This window comes from Bos taurus, chromosome 15, assembly GCF_002263795.3.
Source record: "Bos taurus isolate L1 Dominette 01449 registration number 42190680 breed Hereford chromosome 15, ARS-UCD2.0, whole genome shotgun sequence".
NCBI classification, from domain to species: Eukaryota; Metazoa; Chordata; class Mammalia; order Artiodactyla; family Bovidae; genus Bos; species Bos taurus.
Window position 1 is genome coordinate 22,313,443 of NC_037342.1, and position 24,674 is coordinate 22,338,116.

At 41.1% G+C, this 24,674-nt stretch overlaps 1 protein-coding gene across 9 annotated transcripts in view; it reads left to right on the forward strand.

Annotated features, from left to right (window-relative positions):
• Positions 1-24,353, forward strand: part of DIXDC1 (DIX domain containing 1) — a 79,118-nt gene extending 54,765 nt beyond the window's left edge. For 8 of the 9 annotated variants that reach the window (XM_010812389.4, XM_024975747.2, XM_059875086.1 and 5 more), the window contains 11 exons: positions 332-382; positions 2,723-2,827; positions 3,188-3,241; positions 3,847-3,939; positions 4,023-4,094; positions 4,782-4,871; positions 5,208-5,369; positions 5,876-5,942; positions 18,103-18,208; positions 19,320-19,428; positions 21,115-24,353. In XM_010812389.4, the coding sequence (XP_010810691.1) occupies positions 332-382; positions 2,723-2,827; positions 3,188-3,241; positions 3,847-3,939; positions 4,023-4,094; positions 4,782-4,871; positions 5,208-5,369; positions 5,876-5,942; positions 18,103-18,208; positions 19,320-19,428; positions 21,115-21,195 (990 nt within the window). In that variant the 3' untranslated portion in view covers positions 21,196-24,353. The other variant, XM_024975748.2, reaches the window with a different exon arrangement.
• The last annotated feature ends 321 nt before the right edge of the window (positions 24,354-24,674 follow it).

The window sequence follows — 24,674 nt, forward strand, 5'->3', positions numbered from 1 at the left end:
TTCCCTGTTGGTGAGGATTACTAAATATAGGAAAGATGAACCTATGGGAATGTATGGCATTTTCTTTCTTGGCCAGAAAGATTATGAACAGTTGAAACTGGGCAACTGGGCAGCTGAGCATGGGTGCCACAGGAGAGAATGAGATGGGTCCTGTTCATTTCTATGGGTCAGCTTTTCATTTTTCCTGGACCAGACCTGCCTTTGGCCTCAGTGGAGGGTTGATTTTCCTTGGAATGGTTATCTGAGTTTCGTATTCTTACTGACAGAATGAGGTAATGCTTCTGAAGCAACCCAGATGCTACCATCTGATCTAACTATATTTGGTTTGCAGAAGGAGCTGCTGAAATATAAACAAGAAGCCAGAAACTTACAGGGGATAAAGGTAAAAAGAAAGATATATAACACTGTAAATAAATACTCTACAAGATAAAGCATTCTGAGGGAACTGGGGTACTAGTTGGGTCCTATAGCCTTCTCTTATGTACATGTGATGGGCTCTTTCACAGGCTCTGTGCTCCCAGCAGAGACAGGGCTTTGTGGATGGGAAGTGAGACAGCTGGAGGAACATACCTTTGCTTTGCTGAGTCGTACTTCTGGTGGTTATGACTCATGATGCTGCCACTTCCCTCTGCCACCTTGATTTTTTCTATGTGTGAAAACAATCAGTTACTATGGTTTTCTTCAGTTTCAGTATTTTGTCAGTTTTTTTCAGTTCTGAAGAAGAACATACTCTTAAAAATTGTAATTTACTTAGGTTTGAATAGTTAATAACATTCAAATGGTTTGAAGTTTAAAAGTACGAAAGGATAATCCTTGAGAAGTCGGCTTTCCAGCCCTGCCCCCTCAGTCACCTAGCTGTCTTTCCTGGAGGCAACTTACCACTTATCCCCAGATACGTATGTATGTAATTTCCCCCCCAAAAATAGAATACTATAAACCCAGCTTGACACATTGCTGCTTTCACTTAACAATATATCTTAGAGATCATTCTATTTTAGTACATAAAGACCGTAGTATTCTAGTATGTAAATATATGATAATTCATTTAATCAGTTCCTATTGATAAGTCTTCTGGGTTATGTCTAGTCTTTTGCTAATACAAACAGTGATCTAGCTAATAATCTTGCTGCTGCTGCTGCTGAGTCGCTTCAGTCGTGTCTGACTCTGTGCGACCCCCTCTTGCTTACATGTTATTCCATCCTAGTAGGAGTAGATGTGCTAAATGAATAATACCTCAGAAGTGGAAAAGGATGCTCTTAAACTGCTGTTTTCCTACACTCCCATTCATGAGCCAGACTAGGGTGTAACTCAGCAGCATCTTCCAGAGTATGTTCTGTAGTCTTAGTCCTTTGAGATGCCAAAAAACAGCATGTTCCATGCTCAAATAAATCTGAGAAGTGCCATACAGGCTTGATGAGTCACAGTGAATAATAGCATATTAAAGGACCAGAGAAGGTCTGCCATAAAGAGGTTGGCCTAAAAAACAATTAGACTGTTAACTGCAGAAGTGCTTTTCCTCTCACGTAACACTTGTTAACATCCCATGAAGCACACTTGGGGAAATATTCGTCTGAGCCACTGGTGCCGAGGGCATCTGAGGCCACCTTGCCATGTACTGTCATGGCAGACAGCATATTTAAGAATGACTCTCACATCCTCCAGAGCCTGCATGGTTTGTTTTCAGTCTGTAAAGAGAGAAGAGTCAGGGCACATCTCCTGGGATGCAGCTCTAGTCTGTTAGTTCCATTTGAAGTCACTATGGTTGGAGGATTGTATCATAGCCACTCCTTTTAAGTAAGTGTGTACAACCCACCTTGTCCTATGCCTGGTGGGAACCAAGATGGTACAAGCTAAGAGGAAGATATCCTAAAATTAGTAGGATCCTGTTACACTGGGAGGAGGAACCATCGGTCTAAGAACATTTCTGAGCAGGTAAATAGGATCCCAGTCCTGGTCCAGACAAGGCAGTGAAAGGCAGTGGAAGCCGGGCAGGGGCCAGGCTCTGGAAGGCAGGATGGGAGTGATTCCAGGGCTCCTTTGTGAACAGGGTGTTAGGCAGTGATAGGCCCCAGCCCTCTTGGACAAAAGAGCTCATCTAGATTGAGTATTTACAGGCCAAGAATTTAGAGAAGAAAGCCAAGGAGGGAGGACGGAGAGTGCATTGTCCAAGATCACTGTCATGGCGCTAGTGGTAAAGAACCCTTCTCCCAGTGCAGGAGACATAAGAGACGAGGGTTCGATTCCTGGGTCGGGAAGATCCCCTGAAAGAGGGCATGGCAACCCACTCCAGTAATCTTGCCTGGAAAATCCCATGGACAGAGGAGCCTTAAGGGCTACAGTCCATAGGGTCACGAAGAGTCGGACACAACTGAAGCGACTTAGCATGCATGCACTGTCATGAAAGCAAGTGGTAGGAGTGTAATTTGAGACTAGGTCTGTCTGATCCCAGAGGCCACTTATATTCTCTCCCTAGACCATCATGCTGTTGGCAACACAGGGGAATGTGGGGGCAAGTAAAGCACAGAGGGAAAAATCGGGTTTCCATCAGTCTGGTAGGACAACGGATAGGATTTTCCTTTAGATTCTAGTGTCCTGAAAGGGAACAGAAAAATTGCTGCTCATCTCCTTGTGGCAGGACCCTGTGCTCCGTTTGTTTCCTGGTTTAGTAACAGCTTCCTGATGGATGAGCTGGGACCACGTAGTGAGTGTGCTTTCTCCTCAGGATGCCCTGCAGCAGAGGCTGACTCAGCAGGACGCGTCTGTCCTTCAGCTCAAACAGGAACTACTGAGGGCAAATATGGACAAAGATGAGCTGCACAACCAGAACGTGAGTTGAAAGAGTGAACTTGGAGTCCACTGAGCCCCAAATAGGATATAGTATGAAGTCCTGTTAGATCTGTTCCCCCTCAGAGGACTCCTCCTTGTTCCTAGATGAAAGCCTGTACCACACTGGCCTTGAGCCCTGCGATGTTGAGGACACTGAGACCCTGGGGCTGCCTTGTGGTTCTACAGTCTGATTATCTCGCTGAAGATGTGGAGAGTGGCTGTGTGTTTTTACCATAGATGTGCCCTCTCTGTGCTGTATCCTGTAAACTGCCAACATCAGCTCTAGTTACCTACTGGTTTCCTAGCTGGTTTGGCAGATAATGCCCCCACACCATTGAATTCCGTCTTATCCTTCTCGCAGGTGGATCTGCAGAGGAAGCTAGAGGAGAGGAATCGGCTCTTGGGAGAATATAAAGTAAGAATGTGTATCAGTTTGGAAATTATTTCCACCTGACCTTTGGTGAACAGCCTATTGTTGCTGTTGTTCAAAGAACACTTCAGTACTCTGTTCTCCTCCTTGCTTTCTGCAAGGAAATCCTTTTCTGAGTTCCTTTGATTCACTAACCCTGAAGGTCGATAGCATGGCTAGGAGAAGGAACTCAGAGCTAGGAGTCTGGAAGCTTCATTTCAGCCAGGCTTTATCTTTATCCAATCCCAAAGAAGGGCAATGCCAAAGAATGTTTGAACTACCATACAGTTGTGTTCATTTCACATGCTAGAAGGTAATGTTCAAAATCCTTCAAGATAGGCTTTAACGGTACGTGAACTGAGGACTTCTAGATGTACAAGCTAGGTTTAGAAAACGCAGAGGAACCAGAGATCAAATTCCCAACATCCATTGGATCATTAAAAAAAGCCAGAGAATTCCAGAAAAACATGTACGTCTGCCTTCACTGACCATGCTAAAGCCTTTGACTGTGTGGGACTCTACTTTCTTTAGATGGAAATGGCATCACGCAAGGTGAACTGTTGGATGTCCTTGGCTTTGCCACTCGTCTGAAAGCTGTGTCTCTGTTGCAGAAGGAGCTGGGGCAGAAAGATCGCCTCCTGCTGCAGAACCAGGCCAAGTTGGAAGAAGCACTTCGGAAACTGTCCGAGGCCAGTTACCAGCAGGTGGGGACCGGGTTTCACCACTGACTTTCCTGCCCCTCCGACCTGAAGGACTCCCTGTCTGATTGAGTGTATGCGATTTGCAGGTGGACCTGGAGCGAGAGCTGGAACACAAGGATGTCCTTTTGGCTCACTGTATGAAAAGAGAGGCAGACGAGGTAACCTGCCTGCCGCTCGGGGTCTCTGTCACGCGTTGACGGGGGCAAGGAGGGAGATTCAGTTATTAACTCAGGGCTGAACCAGCACCACAGGTTGGTTTCTGTTTGATGGGGAGGATAAAAGTGCAGGTTCTGGGATAAGAAAATCTGGTTTCAAATCCCAGCTTTACCTCTTTTTTTAAAAAAACATTTTTTTTTACACACTTTCCCACTGTGTGACCTTAAGTTGCTTAGCTTCTGAACCTTAGAAATAAGGCTCATCTGGAAAATGGAAATAGCAGTGCCCTTCTCTGCCATGATGAAGAATACATAAGATAGTCCATCTAAGTAACAACACAGTCCTGGTAGATCTGCCTGGCACAGAGTTGGGCTCAAAACGTTTTAGTCACTGTTCTTTTTTTTTCTTTTTATTACTGAAGCAAAGGCAGGAGATGCTGGAGCAGCATTCTCAGGCCTTCCTGGGGCCAGGCAGAGGCTAGGCGAGGGACTCCAAATGGAGGTTTTCATTTTGTTAACTCTGCATTCAGCAGTACCTTCTGAGTGTCAGGTATTGGAGATACAGCAGTGAACCAAAGGGAAAAAGATCTTTGCACTACATCAGGAAGTGATTCGTGTAAAGAAGAAAAATAAGAGGAATTGCTTTGGAATTTTCCCTTGTACAAGCATCCTTTCTTCTTGCTGCTCTAGGTGACCAACTACAACAATCACAGCTCTCAAAGCAATGGTTTTCTCCTTCCAGCGGCAGGAAAAGGAGCTGCTTCAGTCGTTCACAGAGGGGTATGTCTTTAGGATTTGAGTACAGACTTGCCACTTCCAGCCAAAACCAAAAGGGTACCCTAGTCATCGCCAGTGGAGTCGGCCTTTTATATCCCTGTTCCCCAATTCTTGCATCTGTTGGGTGTGTAAAGCTGTGAGGCACTTACTATCCAAAGTTAAGAATTAGTGAGCCATCAGTGGGCTCGCGTCTATGGAGGAAAAAGTTTTCCTACAATTTCCACCTCCTCCATCAAAAATAAGAGATCTGTTGAAAACCCCTCCCCTGTATGCTCTTGAGCCCCACGGTTGGGATGTGGTTAATAAGGTGGCACCGCGGGCCCATGGTTTTGCCCACAGAGCAGCGACCTGCAGCTTGTGCGAGACGCCCTCCGCAGCCTACGCACCAGCTTCAGTGGCCACGACCCTCAGCACCACACCATCGACAGCCTGGAGCAGGGCATCTCCAGCCTCATGGAGCGCCTGCATGCCGTGGAGACCCAGAGGAAGCAAGAAAGAAGGGTAACCCTCTTTCTGTGATGTTTCTCTCATCCCCCGAAGAAGCCTGCTCTTGTCAATTTGATATAGATGAAGGCAGTGCTAAGATAGAAGGCCCTGCTGAAGGTTACAGTTGCTTTTCTCTTTGGTTTTCCTCTCAGGGGAGCTGACCGTTCATCATGGTATGACAGTCAAGGAGGGAGTTCACAGATAACTCTAAGCAGCTGGGTAGCTGTCTAAGGGATTGTGGCTCTTGACCCACAGGTCTCCCTTTACTGCTTACTCTCCGTCCTCTTCCCCCCGAATGAGCTTGGCATTGGTTGAGGAAATATATGAGACAATGCATTGAAAACTAGAATGCTTTTTATATATGTACATTGTTATTGCTAGGATAAACACATCCAATTTTATATTCTGTGGAAAAAGCTGTGGTAGAAAAGTATATATTTTAAGTATACTTTTATGATTCAAATTTCTTGGTTAAATTCTCCCATTGATCATAGCTCTTGTGATTTTGTGTCACTCCCCAGGTTCGGGGCAAGTCACCCAGAACTCAAGCAGGTAGTGAGTACCGGGAGTCCTGGCCCCCTAATTCAAGTAAGTACTCCGTATTGCTCAGTAAGGACTCCTAGCATATTAGATCAGAAATTTAGTATTTATATGCTACTAATATTTTGGAGACAGAATTTTTCTTGTGGTACTTCACTCTCTTTTTAAAAAAAGCAGTACCACATTCTTCACACTCATTTGTTCTGTTTCTTGGGCTGCATCCTGTCTTAGTTGTGGCAAGGCATGTGGGATCTTAGTTCCCCAACCAGGGGCTGAACCTGTATTGCCTGCATTGCAGGGTGGATTCTTACCCACTGGACGACCAGGGAAGTCCCCGTACTTCACCTTATAATGCACTGTTCTGTAGCAATACTAGAATCGAGTTGCTTCTAGGAGTGTGAAGATCATACCACCATTATCACCACCACCGTTACCCCGAGTACCATTTAGCCACATGCAGGATGCTGCTGATTCAGAAAGGCTAAAATATCTTAAACAAAATATCTTTGGAAATAAACAAGCTCCAAACAGTTACACCAAACGAAGCAAAATATAAAACAACAAACACATATACAGATCACTTGAAAGTCTCAAATAGAGAAAATTTGCAGTTCTTCTCAGAGGCAAGAAGTTTCATTTCTTTGGGGATTTCCAAAACTTTTGAGTGCATAGGTCATTCAATTTGTTTGAACTTAACTGTGTTATATTTTTTTTTTCCTTGTTAATTCTAACATGTTGGGAAATCTACCCTGCCTGGTAATTTCTATTTTACTTCATATCTTACCTTTTGGTTTAATAGCATTCATGTTTTCTTATCTTTTATAGTTTACCCAGGCCTGATCTAAAAGTATCTAAATAATAATTTATAAAAACCAAATAGTGAAAGGCTGACCACAACCAGTTTTATATGTTAAAGATAGTTTTTAAAACCACATTAATAAGGCTAAAGTAAAACACTTAAAGAAAGTATTTGCCCAAATGTGAAAGGTAAAATATTTTTTGTAGAGTAGATAAGATAGTGTTCTCAAACCTCCATATATTTTTTTCTCTTGAATGAGATATTTACACTGAGACTGAAATAGACTGCTGCTGCTGTTGCTGCTAAGTTGCTTCAGTCGTGTCCAACTCTGTGCGACCCCATAGACGGCAACCCACCAGGCTCCCCCGTCCCTGGGATTCTCCAGGCAAGAACACTGGAGTGGGTTGCCATTTCCTTCTCCAATGCATGAAAGTGAAAAGTGAAAGTGAAGTCGCTCAGTTGTGTCCGACTCTAGCAACCCCATGAACTGCAGCCTACCAGGCTCCTCCATCCATGGGATTTTCTAGGCAAAAGTACTGGAGTGGGGTGCCATTGCCTTCTCCATGAAATAGACTATTAGTACCCAAATTAGTTTCAGTGTTTTTTTCTAGCATTGTTTTGAACCAGTCATTTCTGTTTTCTTGATAGGCTTTTTATTTTATCCTTGTCCTCTTTTGTACTTTCTTTAGGTTAGTTTAAACTGCCAATGTACCTAGGTCTAAATATTTAGAGATTCTTTTTCATAAGTCTAGTAAATTTCTCCCTCCCTGGAATAATTCTTTTCTGTATATGACTTACTTATTTAAAAGACTGCAAATAAATTCACAGTTTCTTATAAAATGGAGTGTTAATTCAATACCTATGTTGACAAATAAGCTGAAATGCCTCTCATCTAAAAATACAAACATTCATGCAATTTGATAACCCTCTAGCTACTGGGTTATTTATCTTATTCCTCTGCATCAGACTTCTTGAAAGAATGATCTCCAAGTGCTCTTTCTTCATTGTTACCTCCCCTTCACTTCTTAATCCACTAATTGGTCTTTTACTCGTTACTCCACTTCATGTTTTTCTTGGGTCCATGTTGACTGTCTTGTTGCCTAATCAAAGTGGTCATGTTTCATACCTTATCTTCCATTGACTTTTCAAAAGCATTTACTGCCTTTGAATAGTCTCCTTCTGGAAACATTCCTCTCCTTTAACTTTAGTACCAACCAGTTAATTCATTCAACAAGTATTTATTGAGCATTCACTATGTAGAGTTCTTGTTAGGCATTAGCGATCTCAAGATGAACAAGATGGACGTGGTGCTTGGCCTCACTAGACTGTAGTCTCGAGGTACAACGTCCTCCTCTTCTCCTCCTCTGCCTAACCTTTGACTGTGCCCTGGGATTCCACTGGAGGTCTAGACCTAGGCCTTCTGATATTCTCTATCCGTGATCCTTTCTACTTCCATGGCTTCAACCACTCTGGTATGCCAATTATTTTTAAACTTTATCTCTAACTGCAAGCGTTTTCTGAGCTGCAGGGCTGTATTTTTGAATGCCAGCTGGATATCTTCTCTGCAGGTCAGAAGACACTTCAAAACTCATGTCCAAAACTGGAAACAAAACAATAGAGGGGGAAAACAAAAGAGTGTAGAATCAAACAGATCTGGGATGCAGCTGTAGCTCTCAGCAAAGTATACCATGAGCAAGAATGTTAATGACCGTCCTTGCATTTTAGTTTTCGTGTTTTTGAAATGGAGATAATCTTGAAGGATGGTGAACATTAAGTGAAATATTATATATGGATAATCTGGTGTAGTGTGGCATATGAGAGATGCAAGTCTGTGCCCTTTCTTTCTCCTTTTCATGATGGCCAAATCTCCTGAAATCTTCTCTTTGAACCTACTTCCTGTCTTGCAATTTACTCTTAAGGGAAAACAACAACAACAATAATTATTTTAAAACTAATACAGTGGATTAGTGAGGGCTTCCCTGGTGGCTCAGTGGTAAAGAATCTGCCTGCATTGCAGGAGCTGCAGGAGACCAGGTTCAATTCCTGGTTCAGGAAGATCCCCTGGAGGAGGGCATGTCAACCCACTCCAGTATTCTTGCCTGGAGAATCCCATGGACAGAGGAGCCTGGCAGGCTACAGTCCACAGGGACATGACTGAAGCAACTTAGCAGGCATGCACATTAGATTAGTGGAATAAATTGAGATTTCAGATAAAACCCACACATCTATGATAATTTGACAAGCAAATAGTATCTCCCACAAATGGTGTCAGGACAACTGGATATCCATATGCAAAAGAACATATGCAAAAGAAGGACCTGTACTTCACATTATGTACAAAATTAATTTAAAATGCATCATTGACCTAAATATAAGTATTAAAACTAAAACTCTCAGAAGAAAACACAGGGGAAAATATTCATGACCTTGAATTCTTAGACATTAAAAGCATGAGCAATAAAAGAAAAAAATAGGAAAATGGACTTCATCAAAATTAAAAACTATTTGGATCAAAGAACGTTATCAAGAAAGTGAAGACAACCAGAATAAGAGAAAATATTTCAAAATTATTTATCTATTAAGGGCCTAGGATAAAAACTACATAAAGAACTCTTCTAACTTAGCAACAGAAGACCAAAAAAAAATCTGATATTAATAACAGATGGGCAAAGGACTTGAATAGACATTTCCCCGAAGAAGATGAATAAATGGCCAAGGTTTATGTGCGTGTGCTCAGTCTCTTCAGTGGCGTTTGACTCTTTGTGACCCCATGGACTGTAGTCCTCCAGGCTCCTGTGTCCATGGGATTTTCCAGGCAAGAATACTGGAGTGGGTTGCCATGCTGTCCTCCAGGGGATCTTCCCCACCCAGGGATCAAACCCATGTCTCCTGCGTCTCTTGCATTGCAGGTAGATTCTTTACTGCTGAGTCACCAGGGAAGCCCCAAATGGCCAATACGCACATGCAAATATGCTTAACATTGTTAGTTATTAGGAAAATGCAAACCAAAACCACAGTGAGCTACCACTTCATGCCTACTGATGATTCTGAAAAAATAAGTAAAAGTGTTGGTGAGGATGTAGAGAAGTTGAAACTTTTGTACATTGCTGATAGGGATGTAAAATGGTAGAAAACAGTTTGCTGGCTCTTCCAAAAGTTAAACATAGAATTACTCTATGACTTTGCAATTCCACTCCCAGGTGTATACCCAAAAGAATGAAAAGCAAGTGTTCAAAAAAGAAAAATGTGTACACACATGTTCATAGCAGAATTATTCACAATAGCTAAAAGGTGCAAACAGCCAAATGTCCATCAGTCGATAAAAGGGTAAACAGTTTCTGCATATATGCATATAATGGGATGTTATTCAGCCACAAAGAAGAATGAATTACTGATACCTGCCTCAACATAAATGAATCTTGAAAATGTTAAGTGAAAGATGCCAAACAGAAAAGGGCAGAAATTGGAAGGATCCTTTTCTATGAAATATCCAGAATAGGCAAATCCATCGAGACAGAAAGTAGATTAGACAGATGTCAGGATTAGGAAGGGAGTTCAATGAGTATGAGGTTTCTTTTTCAGATAATGAGAATGTTCTGGAACTAGATAGTGGTGATGGTTACACATGGCTGTGAATGTAATAAGTACCACTGAATTGTACACTTTAAGTTGTTAAAATGGTGAGTTTTGTGTTACATGGATTATACCTCAGTTTTTTAAAAAGTGAATTATAATAAGCCTGCAAGGAGCTGTGCTAACAGAAAAGGTTGAATAGTCTAAAATATTATAACTGTCTTAAATCCATCAGAGAGATGAAATCAGAGGGCAGCCAACCAGCCTGAAAGGTAAACAGTGCCTCCAAGCACAGATAGGATACCAGCACTGGCTCACTTATGGCAGAGCGCAGGAGAAAGATGGGGCCACTGTACAAACAGATAGGAATTCAGCTAAGATTTTAATAAATTGTAAAAGGCTGGGCAGAGACTAGGAACCCTGGGGGCCACAAATGCAAGAAGAGTTTGCACCTGCTTGCTGACGCTTCTGTTGACCTCCATTTGGGTGCTTATGGCAAAGACTGGTTGTGGGAACAGAGTGTAGAGAAATCTGTTTTGGGGGTGGGGGCTCAGAGGAGGGACTGGCTGCCACTGCCAAAAAAACCATGAAGAACCATCTGGGCCTTGATCCCTTAAAGAACAAAAGTTTTAAACTGCTGAGGAAGGGCAGCAAGTCCTGTTTCCCCTTCATCCCCATCTCAGGCAAAGGTGAAGACCTACTTCAGCTAGTGGGGAAAAAGAAAGAATAAAAGAACTCTCAACCCCGCCGGGAGTGGCAGCAAACTGCCTTGGGCTCAGATCATTAGAGGTTGCCTTCCACTGGGGAAAGGGTAGGATCACTGAGAAAGCCCCACCTCAAGACTAAGGTTGGATCACAGAGAAGCCTCCCTCAGCCCTCCCCACAGGGTGAGCAAGTGCTGTGTAAGAAGGGCCAGCAGTCTGCCTCTGAGGGAGGGGCACACAAATCAAGTCTGCAGTTGAGGGTGGGGGCTTCCCTCCTGGTACAGTGGTTAAGACTTGGTGCTCCCAATGCAGGGGGCGCAGGTTCAATCCCTGGTCAGGGAACTAAGATCTCACATGCGGCATGGTGTGACCAAACTAATAATGATAAAGTTGAGGGTATTAAGGGAAAACCCTGCGGGGGTGCAGCTCCTTAACATAACCCTAGAGAAATGTGAAGGTGATGGTGCACTGAAAGTAACTTTAACAAAAATTCCAGTCTCAGCTCAACTCCTGATGTGACTGATTCCGCTGTTCCCACCAGTGGCCGGGAAGAACAAGCAATGTGCCCATTTCTAGACATAAACATTTTTTACCTTAGTCTCTACAGTCTTACACAGGAAATCTGACAGTCAATAAAAAAATTATGGGACATCCACAGGAACAAGAAAAATGCACGCCACTGTCAGAAGTCAATAAGGGTCTATTCAAGAGTTGACTCACACATGACTTAAGATATTGAAACCATCAGAAGAGGAGTTTTTAGGAACTGTGTTAATGGCTGAAGTAAAAATGTTTATATAATGCATGTACAGGTGAGGAATTTTAGCAGAGAGATGGAAATTATGAAAAGGAGTCAAATGGAATGCTAGAAATAAAAATAAATATTACAAAGATGAAGAGTGTCTTGAGCAGGTACATCAGAAGACTCAACAAACATAGCTAAGGAAAGAATCAGTGAACTTGAATAGGAGTTACCCAAACTGCACTACAAAAAGAAAAAGAGTAGGCGAGAGGAAAAACAACCTGGTAGCGATGGGATAATATCCATATGGATGAAGATACATGTAACTAGAATCTCTGATCCAAAAGAGACAGAACAGGGCAGAAGAAGCATTTGAAGACATAAAGGCCAGTTATTTTCCAAAAATATATAAAGACATCACACCACAGATCCAAGAAGTTGTGAGAATTGCAAGAAGTATGAATAACAATGACAATAAAGGAGTCAAATTACTGAAAATCAAAGAAAAGAGAAAATCTCGAAGGTAACCAGAGATGGGGGAAAATATTACAAACAGAAAAACAAAAATGAGAATTACAGAATTCTTATCAGAACCTGCAGGTAGATAAGATAGTGGGGGAACATCTTTAAAGTACTGAAAGGAAAAAAAAAACCTAGAATTCTGTAGCTGGAGTATATGTTTTTATACACAAAACCCAAGAGAATTCATTACAAACAGACTTTCACTGCAGGAAATGTTAAAGGAATTTCTGGAGAAGGCAATGGCATCCCACTCCAGTACTCCTGCCTGGAAAATCCCATGGGCGGAGGAGCCTGGAAGGCTACAGTCCATGGGGTCGCTGAGGGTCAGACATGACTGAGCGACTTCACTTTCACTTTTCACTTTCATGCATTGGAGAAGGAAATGGCAACCCACTCCAGTGTTCTTGCCTGGAGAATCCCAGGGACGGGGGAGCCTGGTGGGCTGCCGTCTGTGGGGTTGCACAGAGTCGGACACGACTGAAGCGACTTAGCAGCAGCAGCAGCAGAATGAAGGAAAATATAAAAGACTTTTTACCCCTTATTTTTAATTACTCTGAAAGATAATAGGCTGTTTAAGCAAAAATAGTATTGATGTGTTACTGGTTTATTTCATATTTGAAAGTGAAATGTATGACAGTAATACAAAGATCAGGAAAGAGGAATTAGGACTCTACTGTTGTAACTTCTGTAGCTCTTACATGTGAAGCAGTATAATATCCTTTGAAAGCTGACTGACTAAAGATATATATATAAATCTAAGAACAACCACTAAATTTTTAAAGAATAAACAAGTTAATAGCAGATATAAGAAATTGTACAAATAATCCAATACCAAAAAAAAAAAAGTAAAATATCTCACTGTTTAAAATATCATTTACATGTTGAAGTGATGTATCCAAACTGAGAACCTAAACATACTGGGTTTTGAAGTATGACACATATCTGCATGAGTGCTTAGTCGCTCAGTTGTGTCCAACTCTTTGTGATGCCATAGACTGTAGTCTGCCAGGCTCCTCTGTCTGTGGAATTCTCCAGGCAAAAATACCGGAGGGGGTAGCATTCCCTTCTCTAAGGAATCTTCTTAATTCAGGGATCGAAGCCACGTCTCCTGCACTGCAAGCAGATTCTTTACCATCTGAGCCACAAGAGAAGCCCCTGTATGTATATACAGATATGCACGTACATATATACACACATTCCAAAGGTGGGGAGAAAAAGACAAAGGAGAAAAGGAACAAAAAATATATGGAACAAATAGAAACAAGGGAGATGGTACATTTTAAAAAATAATCTGGTTTTTATGACATTTTTTTTTTTTTACCACTTAGAAAATTATTCTTTATCAGTATTATAGTAATTGGGAAACAGCCTTGTTTGATGGGATAAATATAGCTCAACCTTGTGAAGATGGTTCATTCTCCCCAAATGATCTGTAGCGTCATGTTATTCCAATAAAAATCCTAACAGGGTTATCGTCCAATTAAATAAATTAAAAAAATACCTAACAGGGGACTTCCCTGGCGGTCCAGTAGCGAGGACTCTGTGCCGGGGGTCTGAGTTTTGATCTTGGTCAGGGTGGATCTCACCTGATGCAACTGAGAATTTGCATGCTGCAAAAGGAGGAGGAGGAGAAGGGGACGACAGAGGATGAGCTGGTTGGATGGCCTCACTGACTCGATGGACGTGAATTTGAGTAAGCTCTGGGAGTTGGTGATAGACACAGAAGCCTGGTGTACTGCAGTCCATGGGGTCGCAAAGAGCTGGACACCCCTGAGTGACTGAACTGAACTGAGCAAAAGATCTCAAGTGCCACAACTGAGACCCAGAGCAGCCCAATAAATATGTTTTAAAGTCCTGTCAGACTTTTTGTAGATATAAACAAGCTGATGCTAAAGTTTACATGGATGAGATTAGAATAGTTTAAAAAAAAAGTTGAGAAAAATAAACAAAGGAGGTGGCGGGCCACACTACCTGATTTCAAAACTAGCTATGAAGTTGGAGTAATCAACACAGTGCATTGTAAGTGCATAGACAGACACAGAGATCACTGGAACAGAATAGAAAGTTCAGAAACAGACTCACTGAATTTGACCAGTTGATTATTAATAACAGTGCAAAATCTATTTGATGGCTCAAGGGTAGGCTTTTCAACAAATCGTCCTGGAACAATTAAAGACCCATATCAAAAAAAGATCATTGACCCACACTTCATGCCACATATAAAAAATTGACTCCAAATGAACCATACATGTCAGTATAAAAGCTAAAATTGATTTGTGATGCCTTTTAAAATCATGTATGTTATTTACACATACATATACACAACACTGTGTTTCTGGGTCATTTGTTCTCTGAGGTTTTCAAGATTTTTAAAAATTACTTTTATGTATTTATGTATAGTTTCGCTGCGCCGCGCAGCATAGAAGATGGTTCCCCAAACAGGGATCACACCCGGGCCTCCGCAGTGAAAGCACCAAATCCTAACCAGGCCACCCGAGAACTCCCTCTGTGGTTTTCGTATATAACTTCTATAGTAATGTCACCCTGAAACAACAGTGATCATTTTATCAATATGATTTAAAGTGGAGTAAGACTATTTCTCTCTCATTATGCTTTTTCTTTTTTACTCAAAGAGTCTGTGCAGTCCAACTCGGCCTTCTTCACTAGTCACCCGAAAGTCCTCTCATTAATGTCATCAGTGACCTATTTACCACGCCTGTCTTTATCTACCAGGCTTCTGTGTGACATCTGACGTACTCTTACCCTCCAGTTCACCCAAAGTGTGTGTATAACATTTTATTGGTCAGCTTGGACTGTCATAACAGAACACCACAGACTGAGTGACTTAACAGCAGTTTGTTTTCTCATAGTTCTGGAGGCTGGAAGTCCCAAGATGAGGATGCCAGTGTGGTCAGGTTTGCTGAGGGAGGGTGTTCTTCCTGGCTTGCAGACAGTCAGCTTCCTGCTGTGTCTTCATATGGTAGAGAGAGAGCTCTGGTGTTTCTTCCTCTTTGTATGGGGGCACCAGTTCTTTGGGATGAGAAGTGGTGCACTCTTATAACCTCATTTAACTTTAATCCCTCCTTTAAGGCCTATCTGCAGTAAATTCTTGCCTGGAGAATCCCACAGACAGAGGAGCCTGGTGGGCTACAGTCCATGGGGCTGCAAAGAGTCGGACACAACTGAGCGACTAACACTTTCACTTTTCACTATTTTTGCATCTCTAGTTCTTGATACATAATAGGCACCCAGTAAACATTTTAAATGGATGACACTTCTGTTCCCCTGTCTTAGGTAACTACCATGAATCTATTTCCTAGATCATAAATTTTGGTTATTTTTCACTTTCTCTTTTATCCTTGACATTCAACTATATCCAAAGTACTAAGACTTTTATCTTCTAAAGTTCTCTCAAATTCATCCCTTCTCTAGCTCCAGGGCTATATCTTACCCTTCCTCACCTTTCAGATTATTTTAATTGCCTCTCAATGGGATCACCATTTCCAGAATTTCTCCCATCCAACCCTTTATTTTGCTGCTAGATTGACCTTTCTAAAATGCCAGTCTGATCATATCAGTTCCTTTTAATATCTCCCTAGAGCTTAAGACTAATATCTAAATGTCTGAGCCTGGCAGAGTCCTTTGTGATTTGGGCCTGCCTACCTTATTATCCTCATTTTCCATTACTTCCCAAGGTATTATGCTCAAGCCTTACTAGTCAACTTCCAGTTTTATAGATACGTGATCCTTTTTCATGCCTTTATAAGTATCCATCATTCTTGGAATGCCTTTTCCAAATTCTACATATGATCATTTTTTTAGGTGCTTTGTTTAACAATTCTCAAATTGTTTAAACAATTTAACTAAGGGAAGTTTCTGACCTCTTCCAGGTAGAATTAACTACTCCATCTTTGGTCTTCCTTTGCAGTTTGTACGAATCTGATTTTAATGTATTAAGTATTTGTTAGGTGATTCCCAGGTGGCTCAGTGGTAAAGAATCTACCTGCCAAGCCGGAGACACATGTTCAGTCCCTGGGTCTGAAAGATCCCTTGGAGAAGGAAATAGCAACCCACTCCAGTATTCTTGCCTGGGAAATCCTATGGACAGAGGAGCCTGGTGGGCTATAGTCCATGGGGTTGCAGAGTTGGACACGACTTAGCAACTAAATAACAACAACAATTATTTGTTATCACACCTGTCATCTGTACTGGACTATAAACTCTTTGAGATCAGAGGTCACATATAATTAATTTTATATTCTCAAAATCTAGTACATGGTAAGTCCTCAATAATTGTTTGTTGAATGAGTGAATGAAAAGATCAATCATAAAATTTAATGATAAAAGTGAATGTTTTATTTAAAAAACTGCTGTGTGCCAAGCCCTTGGTGCTGGAGTCAAAGGAGCATCATGGCATGCAGGTTTCAATAAATGGCATTCTTTGAAAAAAATTCTGAAAACTAACTGATTACTGTGCAGAGAGAGAATGTTCCCTTGTTTTTCTTCTCTGTGTTATTCATCTCTCCTACTTCCTTATTTTAAACCTCTTCCTAGGAATTCCCTGGTGGTTAATTCCATGGTGGTTAATAACCGCAAGTGTGGTTAAGACTCCACACTTTCAACACCAAGGGTCTGGTTTTGATCCCTAGTCAGGGAATTAAGATTCCCACAAAATGTGAGGTGCAGCCGAAAAAAAAAAAACAAAAGCCTTAAAAACCCCAAACAAAAAAACCCTTCCTGGGGACTTCCATGGTGGTCCAATGGTTAAGAATCTGCCTTGCAGTGCAGGAGACTGGGGTTCGATCCCTGGTTGGAGAACTAAGATTCCATATTCCCCCAGGGCAACTAAGCTCACCATAACTAAGACTCAGTGTAGCCAAATAAACAAATATTAAAAAAAATAAAAACTCTTCCTAGAACTATTCTCTGGTTGTTGCCAGTTTGATTGGGATCAATGGCCTAGAATAAGTTAAGAAAACCTGTGTATCTGGAATTGCAGGAGATGTTTTTAATAAAAGTTTGTTTTTGGTCCTGATGATAAAACTTTTTAACTGGTCTCTTCTGTTCTCTTAAATTCATAATCATAAGTAATTCACTGAGCATCAGTGAACCAAGTCAGGAATAACAGTTTTTAAAGTGCTCAAAATAGCTTCTGCTGAGAGCTATGGATTACAGCCTAGCATTCCAGGGCTATTTATTGCTTTTTCCATCAGTACCTATTCAAAGAAGAGAGACAAAGTATGGATCAAGAAATCTGAGTTAAAAACTGTGGGGACTGAGACTATGCTGGTGGTCCTGTGGTTAAGAATCCACCTGCCAATGCAGAAGACACTGGTTCGATCTCTGGCCCTGGAAGGTTCCACGTGCCTCACGGCAACTAAACAGTTATGGTGCACAGACTTAGTTGCCCCATGGCATGTGGGATCTTCCCAGACTAGGGATTGAACCTGTGTCCCCTGCATTCACAGGTGGATTCTTATCCACTGTGCTACCAGAGAAGTCCCCTACCTGAAATCTTGCCTGGCTTCTCTGACCTCTTTTGACTCTTGGCAGCAGTGCCTGTCAGAACAGTTGCTGTTCCCCTGCTAGAATCACCTGGAACAGGTGAAAAGGGATGGTCCTTGTGATAGCATCCATGTCCGAAGCACCTCCTGTCTTAGTGGCCCCAGCGGTGACTTCCTATGGGTCACACCCTATGGACAAGGTGTTTGGCAAGGGTTTCAAAATTGTGCTATGACCTCAGGCAGCTTCATTCTCCTGGGACTTTTTTTTTTTTTTTCCCCTGGGACATTTTGAATAACTGGAAATCATATGGGTTACTGGAAGCAAACTGAATGTTCTGACCACAAGGTGTCTCTCTGATTGCAGAGTTGCCTCACTCACAGAGTTCTCCAACCGTCAGCAGCGCCTGCACGAAAGTGCTCTATTTTACTGACCGGTCACTTACACCCTTCATGGTTAATATACCAAAGAGGTGAGATTCTGAATCATTATTTCTTTAAAAAGGACAGGAAGGCAGAATCATTAGTTATTGCCCACCTAACCAGCTGCAAGGTGTAGCAGAGTAGTGAGAAGGGCACAGGAAATAGAGATTCGAGGTCCAGCTTCCCCACTAACCTTCAGCATTACAAGGGACATGTCAGGATCTGCTGTAGACACAATAATGCTTCCAGTCCTGATATACAAAGATGCTCCAAGTCAGGAATAACAGTTTTTAAAGTGCTCAAGATAGCTTCTGCTGAGAGCTATGGATTACAGCCTAGCATTCCAGGGCTATTTATTGCTTATTGACCTTTGCTGCTATTGGATGACTACAACTAATCTAAAGAGAATTCATGTTAAAAACCTTCAAACTTTTCAGTTAATATACTCCTTTCTAAGGTAGATGGCTTTGTAATAAAGATTTTTAATTTTTGGAACCAACTGCTGAGGAGAGGTGTTAAGATTTACCGTTCCTAAAGGGTCTGGGTTAGAGGGGAGCTTTCTGAAGTAAAGTAGTATAGTTTGAATTCTCCCAGCCTGGAGAAATGGAATTGCTGCAAAGAAGGAAATCAAGAGAACTTAGACATACTGATAGTTTAACAAATTAGATTGCAGACACTTTGTGTCTTATTTTCAGAGTGAAACAGAAAAAAAAAAGTGATTTGGCTTCTGTCAAAGCAGTAAATCTATTTTAAATTCTCAGATTGTCCCATTTGTAATGCTGTTTACATTCCCTAATGGGGCTTCTCTGGTGGCTCAGATGGTAAAGAATTCACCTGCATTGCAGGAGACCCAGCTTTTATCCCTGGGTTGGGAAGATCCCCTGAAGAAGGGAATGGCTACCCATTCCAGTATTCTTGCCTGCAGAATTCTGCAGAGTCGGACACAACTGAGCGACTAACACACTTTACATTCCCTAACCGTGACTAACTCCCTAACTTCTGCTAATAGAATCATTTGAGTTACCAAGGCCAGTGACCTAACAAGGCCATGCTGTTTCTCCCAGCAGAGACTTTGACAGGGGCCTGGGTTTAAAACTAGCATCTTATCTTTTCAGCCCACTGATAAACAGTCTATTTTAGTGTTCTCTCCTCTTGTTGCAGGCTGGGGGAGGTGACACTGAAGGATTTTAAAGCGGCTATTGACCGGGAAGGAAATCATCGGTATCACTTCAAAGCACTGGATCCTGAGTTTGGCACTGTCAAGGAAGAGGTACAGAACCCAAGGGGAGTCTGAGTGGTATTGCTGGTTGTTCTTGAACTCTACAGATTCCTACTTAAGATCTAGTACCCAGAAATACCAGAATTCCCTAACCAGGGCAGTGGAGTTTCCCAGTGCCTCAAGCCAGTTGACTACTTTAGACCGAGAAGTTTCAGGGAATGGCCCAAGAAGTTGATAGCTTCATTAGTTCATGGACTTAATCACTCTGATGAAACTTAGAATTTTTATTTTAAAAAGGAAAAAGTTTTGGGGACTTCCCTGGCAGCCCAGTGGTTAAGACTCCGTGATTCCAATGCAGAGAGTGCAGGTTTGAGTCCTGGTTGGGAAACTAAGATCCCACATGCCCTGGGGTGTGGCCAGAAAATTTAAAAAAAAGGAAAAAGTTTTGTTAGGGAAAATAAAGAACCCACATTGAAGAAAAGCTTGGCTTTGGGGTCTTTTTTCTTTCTATAGCCAAACCTTAGAAAACTTTCTGCTTCCTGTGTAGAGCAAAACAAACAAACTGGCATGAATATATGAAATGGTATATTGTGGTGTTAGTTTCTCAGAAAATGAAAATGAGGAAACTGCAAAGTCATCTATGCTTATTCTCAGTCCTTGACTATTTTCTTAGCCTACACTTGATAGAACATCTGCCAGAAACATTTTTTTTTTAAGAGTTCTGTGGTCTCCTTAGTGGTTACAGAATGAAAAAGATCGGAAAAGCCAATCTTTTATTTTGTAAAGATTTCCTGGACTTCCCTGGCAGTCCAGTTGTTAAGACTCCCTGCTTCTACTTCAAGGGCACAGGTTCAATCCCTGGTTGGGGAACTAAGATCCTGCATGCCACATGGCACAGCCACACACACACACACACACACACACCCCAAAAAAAAACAACAACCAAATTTCTTCACTGGACTGTTTTAATAACTTTGTTCTACTACCGACTTAGGAAATGAATAAATGAATGAAAAGGACTGCACACACACATGTTAAGATTAGCCTTTTTTCTGACCCTTTCTTTACAATGCCTGGGACCAAAATTTCCCCCCTTCTCTTTTATTTTTTTATTATTCTCCCCCTTCTCTTTTAAATGCTTATAGTACTGCTTTCTCCTGAGAAGCCTAAAGTGCTCTATGGTTAGTAATTTATTAAATCTTATAAATCTCTCTGAGCAAAGCAGTACTAGAGGGGTGCTTTTACCATTTCGTAGATGTGGAACTAAGGATATATAAATCATACATATATACACCATACAGTTGGCCCTTGAATAGTATGTGTTTGAACTGCATGGATCCACTTATATGCAGATGCTTTTCAATGAATACGTACTACAGTATTATATGATCAGCAGTTGGTTGAATCTGAGGATGCAGAACTGTGGATATGGAGGGCTGACTGTGAAGTTATATGTGGATTTTTGACTGCACAGGGCTGGGGCAGGGAAGGGGGCGGGTGTTGTCTCTGTGTTGTTCAAGGGTCACTACACACACACACACACACACACACACACACATATATATTTTTACCAGTTGTAACTTTAGGGACAAAACTAAAGGGACACAGGCTCTAACTCAAGACTTTCCTATACACTTTATCCTTTATGTTTGGGATCTTTTTTTAATCAACCACAGATGTATAGCAGGCCTCCCTATCTTCTAATATTTTTTCATGGTGGCTTTTTTCTTTTTCTAGGTTTTCCACGATGATGATGCCATTCCTGGATGGGAAGGGAAAATTGTAGCCTGGGTAGAAGAAGACCATGGAGAAAATTAATGCTGAGTATTAGATTGGGGACTTGCAGAAGTTGGCACACCCTGGATGCTTCACTCAGGAAAGAGGACTAAAACCAGAATACACAGGAAGTTTGTGCTGCCAAAACAGAAGCTTCTCCAAGTGTGACAGCCATAGGCCAGTCCTGTTTGTGTGCCTGGCATGTGTGGTACCTAAAATCTCTGTCCAAAAGTAGACCACAGGTTCTTCTGGAGTTCCTTGTCCGTGGGAACACACTGTTTTACTCTACTCTGCGGACAACAAACCGAAGGCCTTAACCAACGGGGATGGATGATCCCGCTCCTTTGTGGGCATGGCTGCTATTATCTGGAACCCGGGAACTGGATGCATCACTCCTATGTGTTACAGTATTATTTTCATTTTAATTGGCCTCAGTGGTTGCAGCAATCAGGGTCCCAGCATTTGTACTCACAGACAAGGTGGAGGTACCAGCTTTTTTGCTTCTTTGCAGCTATTGCAAACCAAGAATAACTCAAAAGGTGGTACCAAAGATGAAAGCCCACTCTTCAGGAATTTTTTTGGACTGGACGTGGATGGTGCTGAATTGCTAATTGGATTGAAAAAGGGCTGTCCATATTGTGCTGTACTATGCTAAAACCATAATTAAGACCTTGGGCTGCCTCTTGCGTCTTAACTGATTCTGCAAATTGTCCTTTAGCCCACAGAAGGCGTATTTCATGTACTGCTTGTTTTTCTCTGTGGACTCTCTAACTTTAGAGCCATTTCCCCCCCTCTTCTAACTGATGAACTTTGTGTTTGAAAGGAATAAGGAGTGAAAATCTCCTTTCAAATCCAGGCGGGTATGGAAAGGTGCTGCTACCCTTATCTTCTTGACTTTCTTTCTCTCATGACTTGTCTTTAGCCCATGGCATCTCCTTTGCAGTCAAAAGGAAACAAATCATTACTTTCAGTGTTTGTGATTATAAGTACTGAGCATGAGTTACTGGTTTGCCCCTCTTTGATGTCAAGGCCAGAGTTATTTTCTATTATATATTTAGTCTAGGCTGATCCTTTAGGGCACAATAGAAACCATGGGGGCAAGAGTTGTGAATGGCAGGGTTGATTCTGGGTGAAAAAACCCTAGAATCCTTTCTCATGTGCAACACTGTCAAGTGTAGAAGCTAAGAGATAAACTTTCAGAGATTACTTAGTATCTTGAGTTTTCTCATTCATTCAACCAGATATATATATATGTATATAGTCAGTATAAATATATACTATAAATATATGTATATCTACATATCAGTCTCCAAAGCAGTCTGCCTGTGATCACCAATGTACACTGCCAAGCAGAAGAGTCAGACAGATCTGGGTTCTTGACCTGTCTGTCTCAAGTTCATCTCCCCTTTTCAGCCATTTCAACAGACTACTTGTTGGAGCTCTGACATGACATTTTGTTTTATATAGATGCGTCTTTTAAAAATAGTTCATGTTTGGAGAATTCTTTTGTACTCGTTTGCTTTTCGTCCAAGAACCATGTCTATTTTTATAACTTGAGTGTGAGTTCTATATATTCTCACATTCTGTATACTGTATCCATTTTCTAGGGAACCCGGTAGCTTTTATACAGGCTCCTTTCTTCTTACCAGCCCTTGTGGTTTCAGAACAAGCTTTATTTTATTACAGGTATACTGATGACAACTCCTGTTCCAGTTCTACCAGCCATTTCAGTTGTGGAGTTAGTTTTACAGAACCTCTTTGATGGCTCCTTTAGCTGACAGAAGGAACTCAAAAGACACCTGGTTTACCTGGTTTCCTCCTACTGAAGAATGATTTCTCATCAGAAATGACTGGGACAATTTGGGAAAGTCAGTTAAAAGGAAGAATAATTCATTACAAAAGCAGACAGAAGAAAACAGTATATTTGCCTTTTTTTTTTCCTTTTCTGCCCCCCAGGAAGTCTGGAGAAAAAGTCCTCTCGTCACCAGTTTCTCTGCTGCATGAATTTGTGTTTTGCTGTAAGACAGCATGAGGGTTATCAGACTAAAATTTGTTATTGTATTTTCAGTACAATTTATCTGGACTGTTAAATCAGTTTTACTTGTCAGTATTCTTTCAGCAAACATTCTTCCCATTATGTAAATTTAAATTTTCAGAGGAAATTAAATCAGAGAAAATTTTCAGAGTCCTTTACCTTCTTTGTCTTTAATCTCTGTGTCCTTTGGAAAAGAAGCTCCGTGGCCTTGGTGCCTCCATAGAAAGCTTAAGTTGATATCATAGCTCATTAACCTCAGAGGCCATGGGTAATAACGAAGCACCCCCATTACAGGATGGCACGCCAGTGTGTTTTTGTAAAATGTGTTGGTAATCCTCATTCCAGTTTCTAAACAGGAGCCTATTCCAGGAGGAGTGTGCATTGATTCATTCTGGTTTGAACTGTCTCCTATCTGATATGTAGATCTTTTGACTTAAGAGTATTGCCCCCTGCTGGCATTTGTGTGGGACAGTCCATCCTGCTACTGACTACAGAACTAGTAATGTTTAGCGCTCATGAAATAATCTCTAAACCCAATTTAAAAAATGACCCTGTCATAAAAACTAAGTTAATAAAAAGTTCAATTCCTTAAACAGTCTTCATTTAAAAACTGAAGCCTATTCTCACTCAGTTAACTAAAGTAGCTAGAATTGGAAAATTTTACAATTTCTACCTAAAGAATTTAGGTTAAATTTACTTGGTACTGAAATGGCAATCCTACCAACTGACCAACTTCTCAGCTCTTTTTGACCAGGATGGTTGTACATTAAGGAAGATATCTTTATGCCCTATATTCAATCGACCAGGACTCTAATTACTTAAAACATTTAGGTCATAATTATAATTTTCATTTTCCCCATAAAATAAGCATTATGATTGCACACTTCTTCTATTGTCTGGATTTATGTAAGAGGGTATAGCTTGCTTAAAATATATATGTAAAGTTATATTTTCTTAGAAACATGGATGTTTGCAACCATTGCTTTCGAAGAGATTACTATCATGTATTGTTTTACCTTTTCATAAAGATTGTGTTATACCAGAGGCTTCTGATTATCAAAGTGATAACCAGTTTTAACTGCCTGTATGTACCAGATTTGTGAACTAGTTTTAAAAAAAAAAACTCAGAAACAAACTATGAATAAAATGGAGTTTGCAAACTAAATACCATTCATAATTTTCACTTGTGTTTATTATCAACTGAAATTAATCAAGAAAGCCATTCACATTTAGTGAAAGTAAATTTCCTCAAGTGATCTCCCTGGTAGCATGTTTACTCATTACTTGGGGAGTGGAAATAGGATTACTTTATTGCTGCAGATATCACTACTGGTATTTCTAGTCTAAGTGCAAAATAGGTTATACAATCAAAGAAGATTCATTTATTTAGCACTTCTTTTGACATTTTATGTAAATATGAAAACAAGTAAGAACCCAAGACTCTAAACAATCTCCAACGCAAAAGCAAAAAACACTGACGCTTTCA